Source organism: Schistocerca americana, chromosome X (genome assembly GCF_021461395.2).
Source record: "Schistocerca americana isolate TAMUIC-IGC-003095 chromosome X, iqSchAmer2.1, whole genome shotgun sequence".
In the NCBI taxonomy this organism is placed as follows: Eukaryota; Metazoa; Arthropoda; class Insecta; order Orthoptera; family Acrididae; genus Schistocerca; species Schistocerca americana.
In genome coordinates this window covers 163,005,443-163,028,001 of record NC_060130.1, presented here as the reverse complement: position 1 = coordinate 163,028,001, position 22,559 = coordinate 163,005,443, and the positions used below count along the sequence as shown (strand labels likewise).

General features: G+C 42.5%; 1 protein-coding gene across 1 annotated transcript in view; it reads left to right on the top strand.

The window, feature by feature from the left end:
* LOC124555884 overlaps positions 1 to 22,559 on the top strand; it is a 242,730-nt gene that overhangs the window by 185,617 nt on the left and 34,554 nt on the right. Inside the window, exon 20 of the mRNA XM_047129945.1 lies at positions 9,174 to 9,351. Coding sequence (XP_046985901.1) covers positions 9,174 to 9,351 — 178 coding nt within the window. The remainder of the gene's footprint in view (positions 1 to 9,173; positions 9,352 to 22,559) is intronic.

The window sequence follows — 22,559 nt, the reverse complement described above, 5'->3', positions numbered from 1 at the left end:
CCTTCAAGTGAGCTGTTTGTATACCCTTCCCTACCTCTCCCCTGGCTGCCCGTGGGCAAGCACTTGACCTGTAACTGCCTGGTGTAGGTTGTACACTGCTGTTAGTGGAAAATGCAGTATTCATTGTTAATTGTCTCAGGGAAATAAAATGTAATCCCTAGATCACTTCTGGCACAAAACACACTCAAAATTCAGTAGTGCGCAAAATCTCATCACAAAAATAATTTTTTAAATGGTATTACAGCAGCTGTAGGAAGAGGAATAAAGAATTGTTTCTGTTGCAGGTAATGCAAAACTGTTTATGCTTGTGAACCTGCAGCCATGGATTAGTGGCATTGCTATACTTCTAGGGTGACACAGGGCTGTGTATTGGAATACCTACCGGAACATTGAAGTGAGATATCCATCGATATTTATCAGGCAGACTTGCAAACAACACCCTGTGGCACTCCAGACCGGATATTGTGTTGAGCTACTATTATTCCATTGAATGCAAGTCCTTTGTTGTTCAAAATCAAATCATGCGGGAGAGGTACAGTGGGAAAACAGCAAAGGAGCTGCTACTCCAGGAGACAGTGTTGAACATAATATCTGGCAGAAGCTTCAGTCAGCATTTCGCATGAAGCTTGCTTGTTACTGGTGATCTTAGCAGCTGTTTGGGAAGGGGGTGCTGGTAACTCGTGACCAGATTACAAGAGCTCATAACTGAGGTGACTCAAGCAAACTCATAGTGGAAGGGAAATGAGAGTAGTGTCATAATAACTTATCTGCAGTGAAAACTGCATGCATGATAAGTACACATTTAATGAATACATTATTTCATCATCATAACAGTATCATCTTTGAATTTTCTTCCCCTCTTGCTTACAGACATCATAGAGTCAGAAAATAGCCACACTTTTTGTTCATTTAGCATGTGACTAGCAGCCAAATTTTTGTCTTCTGTACTCATACTCAATTTATAAAGTACTTTCATGTCTATTAAGTGGAGGAAATTATTTTCTTTAGCTTAATATGGGACTGAGGTAACTTAAATAAGACAGTAAGCATCAGTTTTTATTTTTGTAGCTCACCACTGCTCACTAACTATAACAGAAGTGAAAGTGAACTTAGGTGCTCTCATTTCATATGATTGTAAGACTGAACAAGGAAGACTTCAGGAAAATCCGGTAACATTGGTTTTGGCATCTCATTCATCTGACATTAAATGACACACATTCCTAATAAAATTAAACAACTACTAGCTTGAATATATACCAACTAGAAACGTGCTCGCTTACTCTGGGGTTGTCCAGTAGAATGTACATCTCTGTTAACTTTTGTAGAATGTCCTTGATCATCATAGCACTGTGACAAACAGCACTTGATTATCAATGAGTCTTTCGAACACAATGGATACTTACAGGCTCACTGTGCCAAATGCCTATCACTGGCTCTTACCCCATCATACCTTGTGGCCATAATAGTCCAGTCAAATAGCAGATATACCTTGCAAAAGGTGGGATAGAAGAGTTTATTTTTTCAACTCGTTCATATGGTTGGAAAGATTAGAAAACAGAGTTTTACCAACAAAATTTCGCTTGGGAAAACTTTCTGCAGTCAAAAAACTTGGAAAATTTCGGACTTTTTTCAGTTTTTTCAAAATACCTCAGTTTTTTTGCTCCTATCGCTTTAACGTCTATTTCCTTTTTTAAAGAGCACAAAATTCTCTACAAATTTGATTCTTGCCATTTTTTTTCTACTCCCAATATCTAAGGCGCTACAGTGCCTCAAAAAATACCAATTATTCAAATTTTGAGCATAGTGGCAAGACTGCTTATTTTTGAACACTTTTTTCAGTTTCTGTTTGTGTAGTATAAATACATTATACATCATGTTATATGTTGGAATTTACCACCTCACTTTCAGGTATTCAATTTCTCTGTATGCAACATGAGGATTGCTGGGCACCCAACTATTGTCATTCTTACATCACTACCTGAAGTTCACTATGGGCCACCTCGGCCCTGGTATTTGTAAAACTATAAATATAAAAATACATCATTAAGACACACACACACACACACACACACACACACACACACACACACACACACACACACACACACACAAACAAACAAACAAAATAAATTGTCTCAGGATACTGAACTATTATTAGCTGCAATAGCCAACCTAATTAGGTAGGTAATTATTCTTGTGTATAAAAGCCACACAGTTGACATTAAAAATAAGTAGCTTTATTACAATTAAAATGAATTGTCAGTTACTAAAAAATGTTGACAGTTCTGGGTATGTAATACTTGTAATATCGCACTTTAGCGCACTTGAGACAGATATGAGCATCACTTCAACGTTTTGATGGGCCAGGTTCCTCAGTTTCACCAGAAATTCCTTGAGTTACATATTCAGGGTCTGTACATAGAGTTGATCCCAGATTGACCTCTTCTTTAAACAGCGAGTCAGCCTCAGCAGGTTTGTTGATTTCATCAGCGGTTTCCTCGACATCCTCCATAACATCATCTTCACTGTCTTCATATAAAAATTTTGGCACGTTTTCACAGTTGACCCCAATACATTTATTGCAAATTGAAGAACATTTCAAACCCGCTTTTCTGCAGGCACACGCTCCGCCACAGTTCAGCTTGCATGAGCATGAAACAATGTGAAGAAGTGCTTCAGGTGCTATATCTTGGCTCATTATAACGGACATTGGACTGTGAACACTGTGATTCCAGCCCCATTTCTCAGGAGGTTTCCAGTTTCCCATCCAACTTTGGACTTGTTGGTAAGTCCGCAATGAATGATGTTGTGCAGTTGTGTAGGTGGCAACCGTGCAAGATTCAGTTTGCTTTTTGTGGCAGACTTGGCGAATAGCTGGTACCGCAAATGGTCTAGTGTGTGGGAACTGCTGACACCTCCACTATAAAATGCGATAGTAACCTGTTCTCCTGCTGTTATTATTTCTTCACGGGTAGCATGTGGTTTATTGAACGTGCAAAGCGCTGAGGTTGGGTGTTCATTTTTCGCAACAATATTACAGCACTTAATTTTTCCTTGACCAAAAAAGCGGATGTTGTATCACATCCGCTAAAAGTGTGAGTGAACAGAATATATTCACTGTCAAACTTGTAAGATGCAGCGGAAAACCACTTGTCTTCCGCATTTCCCCTTCCTGGCTTTAAGAAAAATGAGTTTTCAGTGCCTTGCCCCAAACCGGTCATGAGCACAAGCAGGTCAACATCATCTCCTACAATGACAACACTTCCAAAATCTTTGGTTCTTGAAATGGCAGATGCTACAATCATAACATCAGCATCTTCTTGCACCTGGTGCACTTCAATGCTACACTCCAGAAATTCCTTTTTAAGAAGTGTGATCAAACGAATCTAGCTTCATTCGTTGTACAAGAACTTGTCCTGAGGGACTTGGTTCACCATCTCTTATTCAACCACAACGTCAATCGAAGAATGTTTTTTGGACCTACAAATTCTCTCAGCACTCTTTGTGCTACATTTGTCTCCCTCACATGGATACCCATCAAATACAACAGCAAATTCAGATCAAAAATTGACGTTGCAGGTAAGAAACATAGCTTTGGGCTATTGACTTGAAGCAAACATTTCGAGTCTAAATTACTTTGTGGATAAGGTACTCTCCATCAATGACAAAAAATTTACCCGGTCCACCTGACTTCACATCTTCCACTGGAACGAAGGCACTGTAGAATGAAGATTTTGTTCCTTTTCGCATGCCTTTTTCTGAGAATAGGGACATTGGGTAAGGAGCAAGTTCATATTTCAGAAAGGCTTTTAACTCTTCTTCACTTTGTTTCATTAAACACTTCCTTTGGAAAAGAGTTAAAGGATCAACAGGAGTAATTTTAGTGCTCCCAGCTTTTACAGAATTGAATGCAGAAAGGAGAGTCACAACTTTATCTTTTCTACGGAACTTTACATCGTGGAAATTGTCACCAACTATTCTTTTCATGCTTTTTTCCCCCTCTTCGTGACACATATGACAATTAACATCCTCCGTTTCGACAACACCACTGCTGATAGATGTTATAAAATCACTTTCAGGGAAGGCAGGGTGCACTGAAAAGCAATCATGCAGCTTACGCAAGTCTATGCCACCTCGTTCGATGCGACAACTTTTTGCATCTACATGCTGGTCTGATGTTACTGCGCTCACTTCGCAATACGACTCAATTTCTTCACAAATGTTCTGCATGTGAATCATACCCAATGTCCATCTGGTTAATACACTATCCGTAATTCCTCGGCCAGAAGTAAGTCCTCCAGAACTCTTCATGGTTCTCATCAATGTTTGTTCTATAGTCATGTCAGAAGCAACCCCTGTCCAATACTTTTCTGATCTCCGGATTGTAAAATGTGCTTTCGGTGTGAACTTCTCATATTCTGATAAATCCATTTTTTCCTCGAGTCTCAACATATCCTGTAAGTAGAGGTGGCCACTTTTAGCATACATAAAATGTCCAGCTGAATGGAAGTAGGGAAGCATTTTTCGCACGCTTTCAAGATGAAGTTTCCAATTGCCTGATCGATCCGCTTCAATAAATTGTTTCATGAGAGTGACCATCTTTTAGTACTGAACCCATAATTTTGCTGTGGGTCTCTTACTTTCAATCATTTTCAGGGCAGTTACAAAATTTTTTATGACTTGTTCCCTGAGAACACTGGTATCCTGGCCAACTGACAGTTCTGACTCACCACAAGGAGAAGACAAGTTATTCAGTATCCCACGTTCATCTTCTGTTAGCTCAATGTGATCCCACACTTGACAGACCAAAGCAAGGTGACACAATAAATGCGCTCGCACAGCCGTGGAATATGCATGTCCTGACAAAATCTATTCAACGCTGTTTTCAGTGAATATTACACCAAATAAGTCCTTCAATCCACTTCCACCCATGATCATACCGATACATCCCATGAACGACATAAGGAAATGGAAACCTCCAAGTTGGACCTCCACATTATGCAATTCAGGAAGGTCAATCTCCACAATATCCCTTTCCTTCCAATACAGCGGCTGATCAAATGTGACAAAGCATGTAGTCTGATTATGTCTTTTACATGCATCTCTAGCTGTCATCAGAGCAGTATATATGGCATCATAATGGCTTGGTGATGAATTAAGAAATGGAAGACACTTTATTTTAGAACGTTCATATTCTTTGCCTGCCGTCGAGCGTTGCATGTAACCATTCCATCCTGAAACAACTGAATTCTGAGACCATTTACAATATAACCACGTAATTTCCGCTGTTGAGATGACCATCTCACCTTTTGCAGGAGCAATTATGTCCAAATCTTCAATTTTTATAGCCTTCAGCCCTCCAACTTGTGTTCTGTGGAATGTCTGTATGTCATTTTTTCTGGCTTCACTAACAAGTTGAGCTGAGGGATGATGATTCAACTTTTTAATATTTTTCTGAGGAAGCAATGCATCATGAGGAGTAACACACATTATACCTCCTATTGCATGAAGAGTACCAGTTCCATCTAGGGTGTTTACATTGAAATCGGCATTATCAAACACAAATTGGCAAAATGTGTCCCTTCGTTGTCAAGCTGAAGGATTGAAGACACTTCCAATAGGGCAGCTTCCGTATAAGATGCTGCAAAGCCAAGGGAAGACAAAACCTGGATGAGATGTTTTGAGCCAAACTTCTGGTACAAGTATGCACTAATAGCAGTCAAAAGTGATGAAATAAATGAACGTGGCCTCGCAGCACTTATGAGTGCATGAGCAAGAGAAACACATATTTTCCCCCATTTTCTGGGAGGCCGCTTGTGTTTCAAAATTATAGTTTCAAAGAGCAATCTTACAGATTCTGGTATGACAGACTCTACATCTCATAAAAAATTATCAGAGGGAGGGTACTGTTTTACATCGTACACTACAGATCTTATATAATCTAATATGATATTTGCAGCTGCTTTGACGATTCGTAGTCTTTCTTGCTGAGGATCTGAATTTCTTTTGGTGTACCAATTTTCACTGAGTAGTTGGTGCCCAACATTCTTGAAACATACGACTGCTGGCTTTGAAGCTGTTTCAGCTACCACCACATCATCACCATATTTCTGGAAAAGGCGAGCCTTGACAGTTCGAATATCAGGACAAGGTGATGTGGGTATTTGCTCTAACAGATCGTCCATAGAAAACTGATATTCTTCCGTATTGGTTTCCAGGTAGGCAGATATAGCCTCCATGCCTTCATCTACTTGTGTTGCAGGTCTGTAACCTCGTTTCTGTCCAGTAGCTGAAACACGGTGAAAGAACTTTCTGTAGCAAAATCTGTGGTACCACCCATCTGCAGCAACCAAATCATTTACATTTTGAATCCGCTCTATCACTTGTTGACCAAATTAATCAGCATGTCGTTTAGCCTGTTCTAATACTGTTGATTGCACTTCCAATTTCATTACTTTGTAAACAAAATTTCGTTTGGCATATGGCAATCTTAACTGCTTGGTTAAAAAGTTACCAAAATTCCCTTTTGCACATAAGAAGCATTTCTCTTTGAAATTGAACTGACCTTTTTCTTGCGACCAATGTAGCACGCCTGTTGGTTCCTGAGGATGTTGAAGGCTAACTGCTATCATTCTCTCATCAATGTACTTCTTGTAGCATGCTTCATGCACCATCACTTACTGAGCATTTTCAAAAAACGGGTGTGAGCAGACTCCCTGTGTTTAGCACTACAATCGATAAGTGTGCTCAGTCCTTTCTTTTTCACATTGCGTCCACCACTCACCACAGTTTTTTCGCAAAAAAATGGTTCAAATGGCTCTGAGCACTATGGGACTTAACTTCTGAGGTCATCAGTCCCCTAGAACTTAGAGCTACTTAAACCTAACTAACCTAATGACATCACACACATCCATGCCCAAGGCAGTATTCATTTTTTCGCAAATGAATCACAAATTCATGTCAGTCGTACTCATTTTCAGCACCACAACTGAATGGAAGCGACTCCAAACTGTAGGACCCTTATTGTTGTGTGCTAATAGCTGTCAGCGCACTGTGGACAATCACCACAGATAATCGCCTTCTGCCTGCCAAAGAATAAGTGCGCTTTTGTGCGCTAAAGAACAATTCCTACATACTTTTTCTTATAACTGATCATTAACGTCAATCAAGTGTAGAAAATGTACGGCACCTGCATACAGTCGTATTACATGTTGTTACACAAATAAACTTCAAGCAATCCGACGTGAATGTGTTCGTAGCTACTGAATATGATGCTGTTTGTCCTGGCCCTGCAGCAGAGTGAGATGGTAAATTCGAATGAATAACATGATGAGTAATATGTTTATACTACACAAATAGAAACTGAAATAACAGTGTTCAAAAATTAGGTAATTTGCCACTTTGCTCGAAATTTGAAAAATTGGTATTTTTTGACACGCTGTAGCGTGTTAGATACTGGGAGGGGGGGAATCAAATATGTAGAGAAAAAAAATCAAATTTGTAGAGAATTTTGTGCTCTTTAAAAAAGAAAATAGACGTCATAGCAATAGGAGCAAATGAAACTGAGATATTTTGAAAGAACTGAAAGAAGTCCAAAATTTTCGAAGTTTTTTGACTGCAGAAAGTTTTCCCAAGAGAAATGTTGTTGGCAAAACTTGGTTTTCTAACCATTCCAACAATATGAACGAGTTAAAAAAATAAAATCTTCTACCCCACCTTTTGCAAGGTACAGGCTTTTTTTTCTGACAGTTTCACTGGACTATAAGTGTGACACAGCAGCTCCAAGCTTACAGATGATTCCAAAAACCAAGATGACCAACTCATCTGGCAGACATTTAGTGATCTATAACTTTATTTCACTGCTGGATTAACATATTGGATATTACTTAACACACAACGAGTACTGTGTGCCAGTCATCTCTTCTTCATGTGTAGTTGGGACATCTTGTTTATTGCCACTGATAGACTTGAACTTTTGTTGTCTTGTGACTTGATATCTGCATGATGTGTTATTGGGGCTTTTGTAATGTACTCTCTGCTTACACTGCTTGCAGTTTACTCGAAGAATGACTCTACAAGCTTAGATAATTAAGGTATTGCTGCTGCATAATAGCATGAGGAGTGGTGTTCAAGCTTTTCCTCGTGACAGACTCTTTGATTTGGAGAGACCTTACTTCAGACTCAAACTACAAATCATTTCCAGTTTATTTCAGTTTGCAACTACATGTGTTGACTGTGCTTGTTCAACACAAGTTTCAAGTGCTTGTACACACCTGTAGAAAGTTTCATGGCCAGCAGTGTACTTTATAGTTACATGGATTTCAGTAATACTCCCCTGTGGAAGTTTTGATTGGTTGAAAATTTCAGTAAACAAATAATAGCACTTTTTGTAGTATTTTCCAAATGCCAGATTAACAAACTGTGTATCTGCTACACTGAACAGCATGGTTGTGGATTTCTTGTGCTATGCTATTCTTGAAGCAGACACGCCAAGAGTCATACTGTTTAAGAAAATCAGATGATAGGAAAAGTACATCATTGTCAAGAAAGTACATCTCTTAATCACTGTGTAAAGGAAATAATACTGGATTTGAAATCACATTTTTCTAATGAACATTGATGTAAATAAATAAGCTTTGTCATGTTTGGAATTCCTGTCAGATTAAGACAGTGGACCTGACTGACTCAAACCTGATCCCTTGCCTTTCTTTGGTTGTTCTTATATCAGCTGAGCTATCCAGGCATGCATAATGTTGGTCGGTGTGTCAGTCTCCCAGTACCTTTATACTTTTACTTGATGAAGCTTTCTTGGTTTTTCACACTTCAGTTCTATTTTTATATTCTAAGCTTACCCTCATAACTTTTTTTAGTTTTTCATGTGATTATTTCCTTTTCTGTGTTACATTTTGAAAACAGTAGTATCAATTCTAAACATGTGTCTGATGTATAAGGTGCAAGGTTTATATACTGATTTTTATGAATTAGTAACTAAAATAGTTGAAAAATCCAGATGTGATGTGCACATAATAAGTCTTTTACATTATATAATACTTTGTAAATATTGTAGGGGTTTAGCAGGGAGCACTTGCAAAGGGATTACCTTGTTGCATTTTGAGCAATGTCTTTGTAATTGTATATAAATTCATTAACTTGCTCTTTTCATTGTCTATCAGGTACCGGACCCAACAAAATTTGAAGTATTGTTTCAAATGCAGCTTGTACTGATTCCTCAAGTGGCTGTTGGAATAATAATGCTTATAATTTTCCAAGCTTTACTTAGCATTGTGCCTATTGGCAAAGTTGTCAGTGGACCTCTGACTAAGCTTGGGATTTTGAAAATGCGGTGTAATGGTAAGCTATCAAGAAATTTTGGAGAGGACAGCTTCCAAAGTGTGTGTACTTCATTAATGAGCTTTCTCCTGCTAGGATTACTTTTAATACCTGCACTGTTATCTTCAGGGGTATAATCACAGATGAAATCACTTTGATATTTTGCTTTCTTTAAGTCAACAGATTAAGTTCTCAGGTATGCATGTCTAATTTTTTTCTTGGAACCTATCTGTTTATAGTAGTGTGATAGATCAACTGATCAGCATTTCTTAACAAACACCTGTGACACTTTTTCTTCACGGATTTGCTTGGAGCATTATGGGTAGTAGAGGAAACCCAATCAGCAAAAATAATAGGATACCAATTTTCATGATCACTTTTTTGTATCAAACGGTACAGAGTAGTCTTTTCTTTAATTTCTTATCAAATATCTCTCTGTTTAATTTTATAACTCTTCGATTTTAGTATGAGTAGACATACGGAACTTGTGCGATGCATGAATCTGTCAGATAGCTATTTCTGACAGCCACAATGCCTCGATATACAGAAAATCTTATCTTGCAGCTAATTATATAGTTGTAGATTGTGATAGTAGTGTCATTTTAGTGGTATCCTAAATTTCTGCTGTGGGGGGGGGGGATCTGTGGAACACCACAATGTAGTAGACAGTATAATATAGCCTCACCAAGCAAAGGGGCACATTGATTAAGACACTGGACTCCTATTTGGGAGGATAACAGAGCGAATGATCAGCTATCCAGTTTTAGATTTTCTGTGCTGTACCATGAAATTGATATTAAATCCTATCTGACCCTTTCCTTTTTACGTTAAGGCCAGGTTGCCTGTGGTTATAGTCATAATGTCACCATTCCACCTGTCTCCTACTGGTCCCCTGTACACACACACACACACACACACACACACACACACACACCTTATGAATGACAGTCATTAGGTCCAAACACCCCTGCACCCCCTCTTGACCTGCTAAATATGTCATATTGTATTTACCTGGGCTTTTAATAATGTTGTTATGTCTAAGAATAGTTATGCCAGTTGTTATCATTATGGTAGATGTGAATGTCCAGGTATGTACCTATGGATAAGATACCCTGATCAGCCAGAACATTGTGACCACTGACCTACTGTCAATATAAAGAATGTAACAGTATAATGAAAAGGATAGTTGCTGCTCACAATATAGCAGAGATGCCGAGTCGCAGAAAGGCACAACAAAAAGACTGACAGAAAGTTAACTTTCAACCAAGAAGGCCATTGTCAAAAATACACACACACACACACACACACACACACACACACACACACACACACGCGCGCGACCACAGTCTCTGGCGACTGGCTCCAGATGCTAGAAACAGTGGTCATGTGTGAGTTGTGTTAGTAGTGTGTGTGTGTGTGCGTGTGTATGTTGTCTATGAATTAATAGTATAGAATATTAATAGTATAGTCTTTACGCTTGCCAAAAAACAAAAAATCCCAAAGTAACTGCCAGGGGCCAAGATTAAGTCATTTTAGATACTATCATTGAGAATCCAATCGTGTCAACTACAGAAATGGGCAGAAACTTCCATCTGGCAGTGAGTGGAGTAACTGGCCTCTGACACTTTCCTGTTGCTGGTTTCCATCACCCAAAGCCTGGAATTAAACTAGCCATTACATCTCTTCAGCAAGAATCTCACATAGTCTGCTTGTGTCTGTGTATGTGCGGATGGATATGAGTGTGTGTGCGAGTGTATACCTGTCCTTTTTTCCCCCTAAGGTAAGTCTTTCCGCTCCCGGGATTGGAATGACTCCTTACCCTCTCCCTTAAAACCCACATCCTTTCGTCTTTCCCTCTCCTTCCCTCTTTCCTGATGAGGCAACAGTTTGTTGCGAAAGCGTGAATTTTGTGTGTATGTTTGTGTTTGTTTGTGTGTCTATCGACGTGCCAGCGCTTTCGTTTGGTAAGTCACATCATCTTTGTTTTTAGGAATATGAATGTTGTCTATTTTTGACAAAGGCCTTGTTGGCCGAAAGCCAACTTTCTGACAGTCTTTCTATTATGCCTTTCTGTGGCTCAGCATCTCCGCTATACGGTGAGTAGCAACTATGCTTTTCATTATATTGTTACATTCCATCCTGGATTCTCCATTGTTTGTAGAATGGGAAAGGCGCATTATCTATCTGAGTTTGACCGAGGCCAGATTGTGATGGCGTAGCATGAGAATTTCGGAAACTGCATGACCTGTCAGTTGTTCAAGGAGCACTGTGGTGAGTGTCTTTAACACATTGCGAAGCCAAGCTGCCTCTGGATCACGAGGTCCCGGGTTTGATTCCCGGCTGTGTTGGGGGTTTTCTCTGCCTGTCGACTGGGTGTTTGTGTTGTCCTCATCGTTTCATCATCATCATCATCATCATCATCATCATCATCATTATCATCATTTGTGACAGTGGCTGGATCTGAATAAAAATTAGAGTGTGTAAAAATTATGAATTTGTACAGGTGCTGATGACTGCGCAGTTGAGTGTCCCACAAACCAATCATAATCATCATCATCATCATCATCATCGAGAAGGCAAGGTGAAACTATGTCCAGACGCAATGTGTTTGGGCAGGCACTCCTCATTACAGGTGTTAGATGTTGTAGGCTGGTAAAACAGGACAGACGGCAAACTGTAGTCGAACTAACATCAGCCTTTAATGCCAGGCAGAGTACCAGTATGCCTGAACACACAGTGCGTCAAACGCCTCCGCAGCCGATGACCCATGCATGTGCCAGTGTGAACACCAAGACATGGGCAACTATGACTGAAATGGGCACATGACCATTGGCACTGGACGTTGATGCAGTGGTAGGGCGTTGCATGGTCTGATGAATCCTGATACCTTTTTCATCATGCCAATGGGAGGATGCAAATCCATCTTCTTCCAGGGTAACAACTTGACACCAGTGCTGTAGGATAGAGACAAGCTTTTAGCGGCTTCATTGTGCTCTGGGGAACATTCATTTGGTCATCCATGGGTCCAGTGGAATTCGTGCAAGGCACCAAGATGGTGAAGGAGTATCGTACATTGGTTCCAGACCACGTACAACCCTTCATGGCGTCATGTTTCCCAACTGCAGTGGCATTTCTCAACAAGAATATGTGCCATGTCCAGAGGCCAGGAGTGTGATAGAGTGGTTTGAGGAACACAAAGGTGAGTTCCAATTGATGTGCTGGCTGCCCAACTCACCAGATCAGAACCCTATTGAACACATCTGGGCTGTGATTGAAAGAGGCATCAGAGCTCATCACACCCCATCTCTTCCCAGAATTTACAAGGATTAGCCAACTTGTGTGTGTGTGTGTGTGTGTGTGTGTGTGTGTGTGTGTGTGTGTGCGTATGTGTGTGTGTGCGTGCGCGTGCATGTGCGCCCAGATGTGACACCAACTCCCTCCAGCAATCTTTCAGGGCCTCACTGCTTCCATGTTCCATGCCATGATGCATCTCCACTGTTATCTGTGCCAAAGGTGGACATACTGCCTATTAGGTAAATTTTCATAAATGTTCTGGCTGATCAGTGTAAGTTTAATGATTAAGTATGGCAGGCAGGCAGGCACAGCGTGGATACTTGTTTCTGGATTTGGGCTTCAGCACTACATATAACAACAAGACTATTTATATTATGACTGTAGCACAACTCAACAAACTGAAAGTGTTCTAAGAACAAAACTGATCATAGCACAGTAAATGGTAGTTTTCATTAATCATCAAAATTAGTGTCAGCTGTGGTGCTCAACCGGATCAGAGAAGTACCTAATAAAATTTCTTGTTGTAATTGACAAACCTCTAAAGGGAATCAATGAAGGGATGAATACCGTTAATAGATAAGTCCTTCTAATTATTTCGCTAAATATTTCTGGCATCATTTACTTCATATTCAATTGTAGTGTATATAACCCTAATTGATGCATGAATTCTGCATATAATGAGATGATGGTTCACCTACTTGTTTTCTGAACCTCTTAAATGTGCATGTGTGTCCACCAGAAAGTTGTGATATTGTCACAACTATATACCAGTGTTAATGAAGCAGATTACTGACAAAAGGAAATATCCACAGTTGTCAGGGTGTTACACAGAGCATGAAGAGTCAATGATAATTATTTATCCAATGCTCAACCCACTGTTGCTATAGATCTATAGTATTTTGTTCAGCAAGACCTTCGTACTTGAAAAGAATATATGAAGATAGAAACTTTGGGTGACTTTTAACTTGCACTTTACATCTAAAACTGTTTATGTTGTTGGCAGTAGAGATGTCCCTAGTGCAGCTAGCGTATTTGTTACTCGGTGAGCTGCAAGGTGAGAGTGTAGTAACACAGCAATAACAAGTGTTTGCATTCTCTGTATTCTACCGCCACAATCAAAAATAGCTTTTGGTGACAATTGTCTGTAATTTCATCTGTGGATAGTCCTCCTTGCTGGGATTTATGAGTAAATATGATCTGCACAAGTGCGTTATTCCTGTATTGCAGTAAAAGATTTCTTCAAGTATTATTACCTTTGAATTATGTCAGCAGCTCTATCAGGATGATTATTTCAATGGGGAGGTGTTCTTTTCAAATCATTGTGAATATAGGCTTGTTTGATCACTTGTATTCCAGAAACAATTGGTGTCTTGGAAGCAACTGTAAAAGTGTGGGTAAGAAGATATCAGCAAGAGGGTGAAGGAAGTCTTTACGCTTGCCAAAAAAACAAAAAATCCCAAAGTAACTGCCAGGGGCCAAGATTAAGTCATTTTAGATACTATCATTGAGAATCCAATTGTGTCAACTACAGAAATGGGCAGAAATTTCCATCTGGCAGTGAGTGAAGTAACTGGCCTCTGACACTTTCATGTTGCTGGTTTCCATCACCCAAAGCCTGGAATTAAACTGGCCATTACATCTCTTCAGCAAGAATCTCACATAGTGTTTGACCTCCAGTTCCTCCCAGCTGGTAAAGACTTTTAGGACATTGTAGTATGGTTTGACAGAAATGTTTCATATTTTTATACTCATCTGGGCCTGCTGTATCGCATGTTCAGGTATGTTATTTCGTGTTCATGTGAGAATGACAGACCATCTCTGAGGACCTGATAACACTCACTTTCCTCCAAATTGCTAAGTGGTCATAGTGCAAAGTAGAAGGATAAGCTTTTCTGTTTGGGATTGACTGCCTAAATTTCATCAAGGATGGATGTGGAGGAATGCACCCATATGTTAGAAGAGTGTATGTTATCATTTGTCCCTGATTGTTTGAGACAGTGATCTGCAGCAAGTTTGTACTAGTGGTATTCTTTGGAATAGTGTTCTTTTATATGTGGTAGAGTGTTAGGACATGTCAAAATATTTGTAGCTGTGTATAGTTCAGAATTACTTTCGTAGCTATTAAGGTGGTAATGGGGAGAGGCCCACGAGGAAGGCATGACCTGCATTCAACCTGTCCCATGAGCTGTCCCTGTAGCTACAGCAACCACTTTCAGTTGCCAGATTTTCAACCCCCACCATTATAACACTTCGTGCTTGTATTATGTGGTAGTGCCAGGCAGTTTGCTATCTTGTGGGATTGTTCGTAGTGCACTGAGATTTTGTTTCCCTTGTCTAACAGTTGTTATCTGTTGTTACACTGCTGTGAGATGCTGAAAAATCTCGGAAGCGAATTCATCAAATGTTAAATGTAAGTACACTCTGAGAAAGGCGCCTTGCGACAGTTGCTGAAACGTTGGAATGACCTGCATTCAACCTGTCCCATGAGCTGTCCCTGTAGCTACAGCAACCACTTTCAGTTGCCAGATTTTCAACCCCCACCATTATAACACTTCGTGCTTGTATTATGTGGTAGTGCCAGGCAGTTTGCTATCTTGTGGGATTGTTCGTAGTGCACTGAGATTTTGTTTCCCTTGTCTAACAGTTGTTATCTGTTGTTACACTGCTGTGAGATGCTGAAAAATCTCGGAAGCGAATTCATCAAATGTTAAATGTAAGTACACTCTGAGAAAGGCGCCTTGCGACAGTTGCTGAAACGTTGGAATTTTATAGTTGACAATGAGGTCTCAAACCCAGAATAATTTTACTGACTGTCTCATCAAATGTTGTTGGGGGGGAAGTGTTGAATGTCACTCTCTTGGCTTGGAGATTGCCGTATGAGGTCAGTTGAGAGAAAGGGTTTGTGTGTTATGTGCCTGCACCATCAACATTTGTTTTTGATAATGCTCTCATCCATTGTGTTGTTATGGACAAGATGCCTACCATGCCAGAGCCAAAGTAGGAGTCGACTAGCCTTTGTGTCATCAACACTTGAAGTAAGTGTTAAAATCTAAAAGGCTCTGATATCCTGCCATAAAACACAGATCCCCATATGCTAAATCGACAAGCTGGCAAAAACATACTGGCCGTACAGTAACTAGTCTGCCATGTTGTCATAGCCATTTCAACCCAATAGAATTTATACAGACACATATTAAAGATTACATTTCCAGCAATTAAAAAATTCTGTCTGCAGTCGAGGCCCTCTGCATTGAAGCTGTTAGGAAAGTCACCCCTGATGACTGGAAGAAAGTAGTCAAGTCACACACAGCACATCATGGAAAAGCGAGGCAGGATGAAATTAATAAAAGTAAAATAAGTGTTCATTATTGGAAACGATCATGTTGCTAAACAACAGCAGTGACAGTGTCACTTCAGATGTCTACAATAGTGATGAGAGTAACATTAGTAGAATTTTTCATTGTCATAAAAATTTTGCACAGACATATTCAGCTGGTGTGTGTGTGTGTGTGTGTGTGTGTGTGTGTGTGTGTGTGTGTGTGTGTTGTGGGGTGGGGGCTGGGTTAAGTACCTGTTGCAACAGTGTCAAGATGAGTTAAGTGTTCATTGACCTCGTTGCAGGTCAGGAAAGCGTTGCAGCATGGTTTCCAGGGCAGCTGGTATATATAGCTGGGTTGCTGGCCATTGCAGATTCAGAGAGGCAGTAAGTTTATTGATCAGAATTTGTGCAGCAATCAAAGGCTTTGTCTTGCTGCAGTTAGTGTTCAGCGCTATGACTGGTCCTGGATGGTGGTGCTTTCTTAGCTCAGCACACTGCAGCAGGATGCAGCCAGTGCACAGAGCTGCCAGGCCAGACTTGCATGTCATAGTGTAGAAGCCAAGTCAGCTCCTTGACAGGAGCACCGTTTCACACACATGTGTGACCAGTCAACAGCTTGTGGTGGGGCTGGTGCAGGAGGCACTCAAGCCAACTGTTGACCAAGGACCCACGATGAAGGATGCAGTGTGAGCAGTCCACGGATGCAAGCCTGCGGCAGCAGAGCGTGTACACGCAGAGTAGGTGGCAGTTCAGCAGCAAGCAGGTGCAGGTGGTGGCTGAGTGTGGGTTGCAAACCATGGACCCCCAGATAGGTGCCCACAAGTTCATTAAAGTCGGCCAGTAAATGGCTCCCAACTGGAAGGCACCATTTCAGCTTCTGGCAGCAAAAGGACAAGGCCCAGCATACAGGTCAGCATCTCATGGAGGCAGTATCAAGAAGTAGATTGAATAACCCACATTGGGTCAATGACTGGTGGGAGTTGTACTTCTCAGAGCTGGCTGCACACAATTACAGATACTTCATAGCTTGAGTGGGTGATATTTATGGCCGTTCGACCTGCCCTGTTGTGGTAGTACATCAGTTTTTACTCTAAAGACCATGCCAGTGACACAGAGCCATATGTGGACAGGGTGTAATCCAGCTGACCACTGCGACAGTCTGGCCCTCATCCTGTTTGTGTTGACAATGTTCCAGCCTCAGCAGCAGGCTGCGGGGCTAGTCGAAAGGCACCCAGACTTGCTTTGGTGCCAGGGCAGAGACTAAACCCTCGCAATACCAAGAGGGGGGGGGGGGGGGCGGTACTTTATGCCCACCTTTTGAAAATATTGAAATCTACTCAGGTACTTTATTTTTTCAAGTTTTGTAAAAATATTTATTGTGTTTATGAAGTGTTCTTCCAGATTCTATGATTGTTTTATGTTTTTTGTTTAAGCTTAATCAGAAAATTTAAATTTAAGAGAGGTGGTCATAAAGTCTCCCCCCACTTGGTAGTAGATGTGACTTCCCACAATGGTCATCTTACTCCACAAATAATAGCATTACATGACCTTAGAACAAATGGACATTATATTTCTCTTGGTTGACAGCAGCAATGGTCTCAACAATAATTTCTTTCCCTTTGGTTCTGTATTGTTTCCTGTTCAATGGTACTTAGTCCAGTGTTAGATACAACTCTGATTGAAAATGTATCGACAGTCACTTACTGACAGAGAAATATCACAGATTTTGGAAGAATCTACAGATTCTCAAATTGAATTTGATGAAACTGAAGATGTTGTGAGTGAACCTAAAGAGGAATGTCTTGTGCACAAAGATGTGGACAGTGATAGAGTACCTACAGATGCTGAAGATGATACCTGGGCATCTGAAACTGATGATGACACAGCTTTTGAGGTTAGTGACAAGTATATGACAAGTACTGGAAAAATTTATAGCTTGAAACCTCCTCACATTAGAAGATGAGTAGCACAAAATGATGTGTTGGTAAATGTGCCAACACCTTGTAGATAGAGGAGGCCTAAATGCACGCTATATAACGCAGACGGGCGTGAATTCTGGAACAGGATAAGTATGCAGCTCCTCGAATACTTATCTTTTATTCTTCGATGTGAATACAGCATTCTTGATGAGACATTTCATACGATAACTATCAAACTATGTAAGGCTAATGGCGCCTTGCTAGGTCGTAGCCATGAACTTAGCTGAAGGCTATTCTAACTGTCTCTCGGCAAATGAGAGAAAGGCTTCGTCAGTGTAGTCGCTAGCAAAGTCGTCGTACAACTGGGGCGAGTGCTAGTCCGTATCTCGAGACCTGCCTTGTGGTGGCGCTCGGTCTGCGATCACACAGTGGCGACACGCGGGTCCGACATGTACTAAATGGACCGCGGCCGATTTAAGCTACCACCTAGCAAGTGTGGTGTCTGGCGGTGACACCACATTCCTCCCCCGCAAATCGGCGAACGGTCGTGTTATAAGGCTTCCGCCCGCCGTGGGGAGGACCCCATGTTGACGTATGCGATGAGGTGGGGAGCCTAACAACAGGCGAGGCTGTGCCACCCGCACCTGGCCATTCGGTCCGAGGGGAGCTAGGAAACGCCTGAAAACCTAGTCCAGGGTGCACGTCAACATGCGGCGTATGCGCCCGTAAAGAGACAGGAGGGGCCGAAGGGTCAACCTCCATTGCGTCGGGGTATCCGACGCGTGAAGACGCCATGTGGTCCGGAGAGGGCAAGAGTTCCATGGCGGAGGACGGCTGGTCACGGGAAGCGATCGGCGGCACGTGACCCAGGGAGGCGCTTGGCGGCTGCAGCGAAGCATCGAATGCGGGCGGCGGCGGCGGGAGAACAGGCGGCGGCGGCAGCGGCGCGTCACCATGGGGCAAAATGGAAGGCATCGTCGGTAACACCTGGCGATGAGGCGAGCCAGTAGATGGGTCCCCAGGGCGCTGACCGGACGCACCGTCGCTGAAAGCAGACGGCGAGCAGCAGAACCCGTGCGACGACAGAGGCGCAGCTGATTGAGATGCCGACGCACCTCACCAGAGGCCCCCAAAACCAAATACATCGCGCGGCCGAGGCAGCGAAGAATGCGCCCTGCGAGCCAACGCCGTGAACCTCGATAGTTGCGATAAAATACAACGTCGCATGGAGCAAAAGCAGAAGTCTGCCGCTGCACAGGAACCTGATGCGGCAGGTGCAGCAAAGACATCAAGGTTCGATGAGGACGACCGTGGAGCAACTCAACTGGCGAGCGACCATCTCGGGGCTGAGAGCGATACGACGACAAAAAGGGCAACAACGCGTCCTCCCGAGAATGCGACTCTTTCAACTTTAACATCTGTGACTTGAAAGTCCGGACCAATCGTTCAGCGGCACCGTTGGACTGAGGCGAAAACGGCGCGGATGTCAGATGTTGATTACCATTGGCCTGGCAGAATGACTGAAATTCTGCGGACATGAATTGTGGGCCATTGTCGGAAACAATAGTCTGCGGAAGACCTTCAATGCAAAAGATGGCAGACAACGCTTGGATGGTGGCAGAGGACGTCGTGGAAGACATCCGGACAACAAAAGGAAAATTACTGAAGGCATCTACCAGAACCAACCATCGAGCATTCCAGAATGGACCAGCAAAATCGATGTGCAAGCGTTGCCAAGGGGAAGTGGCTTTTGGCCATGCAAAGACTTTCCGCGGCGGTGCGGATTGTTGTTCGGCACACGCCAAGCAAGAAGAACAGATAGTCGTAATCGCAACATCGATTCCGAACCAAGTACAGTGCTGACGAGCAAGTTGTTTCGTTCGCACTATACCCCAATGTCCTTGGTGAAGAAGCCGTAAAACAGAGGACTGTAACGAACGTGGGACCACAACTCTGGACTGATCATTATCAGAACGCAACAACAAAACACCACGTCGTACAAAAAGTCTCTCCTTATGAGCAAAAAATCGGCGAACCAACGGATCCTCGATCCGAGACTTTGACAAAGGCCATTGCGTAGCAACAAAACGCAAAACGGTAGCAAGGACCGGGTCAGCAGCTGTGGCTGTAGCTACTCGACGAAAATCAATCGGAAACGATTCGACCACTTCATCGGTTTCCGAATCAATGAACATGCAAGCAAGTTCGGAAGAATCGAATGCTTTATCCTCAGCAACAGGCAAACGGGACAACGCATCGGCGTTTCCGTGCTTAGCAGTGGACCGATACAAGATATCGTAGCGGTACTGCGAGAGGAAAATAGACCAGCGAATGAATTTCTGCGCTGTACGTGGAGGTACAGGCTTGTTCGGATGAAAAAGCGACGTCAAAGGTTTGTGGTCTGTGATGATGGTAAAGTGACGACCATACAAGAAATCATGGAACTTAGTAACACCAAACACGAGAGCCAAAGCTTCTTTCTCTATCTGTGAGTAATTTCTTTGCGCAGACAAGAGCAATTTTGACGCAAAGGCAATATGGCGCTCATATGAGCCAACTTTGTGTGCAAGCACAGCACCGATCCCGAAATCCGATGCATCTACCATCAACAAAAGGGGTTTCTGGGGATCGAATGGCGGAAGGCAAGTATTTGAAAGCAACGCCGATTTCAACTGGCGAAAGGCGCGTTTGCATTCCGTCGTCCAGACGAACGGAACACCTGTACGGCGTAAGCGATGAAGCGGAGCTGAAATCGAAAAGGCATTGCGCACATTCACGCACACCTTGTGATGCGAAATCGTTTAATGTTCTTGCGACCTCATCACGCAATGCGTGGGGAACATTGCGCTCTCGGAAAAATTTCGGTTGCGCGTTTACTTTCAGTTCCAAATGTGCTTCATAGTTCTTAGCGCAACCAAGGCCCGGTGCAATTATGTCTGCAAATTCTTCACACAGACGAGAAACACTGTCTGAAGGCACAGTCTGATTCACTGATAGGACCTGATTTACAATAGACAAGTTAAACAACTGAAATAAATCTAAACCAAACAAGTTCACTGCAGTAGAGGAACGAAGAACGTAACATGACAAGTTTTGTTTGTCCCTTGTATGTTGCAAGAAGAGTGCACTGTCCTAACACAGGGATGAGCTGTCCTGAATAACTTTTTAACTGAACATGTGCGGCACGCAACGGAGCTTTGCCCAGTTGTTTGTACGTGTCGTGATTGAGCAATGAAACTGCAGCTCCGGTATCGAGCTGGAATGGTATGACCTTGCCATTAAAGTCCAATTCTACAAAAAGTTTATTGTCCTGCTGACGACAAGAGCGACTGTTTTGTGCAATTTGAACAGACACTGGTACAGAATCACTTGCTAATTGACGTGATTTCCGGCAACGTCGACGCACACTTTTAGTGGGACGAACACAGTCACTGTTAGAAAGAGTGGCACTGGGCGGAGTGGAGTTACCTACATGAATGTCCATGGGGGAAGGTCCACGAGCCTGAGTGTCCTTGGTTCGATTCCGGCGCGAAGCAAAAGGCCTGGAATTGTTGTGATTGTCTGATCTGAGCTTTTTCTGGCAAACACTTTGAACATGTCCTTTCTTTTGACAGAAAAAGCAAATAGCTTGGCGTGACAGGCAATTTTCACGCGAATGTCTAGTAGCACACCGCGGGCATGATTTCACTGCATTTGTGTGCTGGCGCGGCACAACTGGTTTATAGCGTGGCGGCAGCTGTGCTGACGTGTGCGAGGGCAGTTTACCGGGCCGTGCTGCGCGCCCGGCGGGCCGGTTAATGTTACACACGGCTGGCGAAGTTGCAAATGATTCCTGAGCAAAGTCAAGCGTGTCTTGTCTATCCAATATGTCTATCACTTGTTGAAGGGAGGGATTAACTAGTTTCAAAATCTGTTCCCGTATGCGAACATCAGAAACGTTCTGTGAAATTGCATCACGTACCATTGTATCTGAATAAGGAAGGCCACAGTCACATTCAAACGCACAATCCCTAGTAAGGCCTTGCAAAGTTGCAACCCACTCCCGATTAGTTTGACCGGCCGTACGTTTTGTATGAAAGAACGTATACCTTTTTGCAACTATATTAACTGTTTCCTTGAAATAGGCGTCCAATGCCGACAAAATTTCTTCGTAGGACAGAGTTGCTACGTCGCGTCGGGGAAACAATTTCACTATCACACGGTACGTTTGCACGCCTACACACGCCAATAAATGAGGCTGCCGCTCGTTACCTTGAATTCTGTAGGCGGCGAGATGAAATCCAAACTGGCGTGACCATTCCGTCCAGGATTCCACGTCTGGGTCGTAGGGCCTAAAAGGCGGTGCAACTGCATGTTGTGGCTGCGGGAGCGATGAAGCGGCGGCCGCCGCATCGGTTTGAATGGCACGTTGACCCTGGACGAGCTGTCCAAGGGCATGCAATAACGCCTGCATCTGCTGATTCTGCAAGCGATAAAATTCGGACAGTACATCTGGAGATTGTGGCGAAGCCATGACACAAGTAAATGTAAGCAATTAGAAAGAGCAAGACCCTTTCCCTCGTCGCCAATGATGTGTTGGTAAATGTGCCAACACCTTGTAGATAGAGGAGGCCTAAATGCACGCTATCTAACGCAGACGGGCGTGAATTCTGGAACAGGATAAGTAGTGAATTCTCATAAGAAAAGTATGCAGCTCC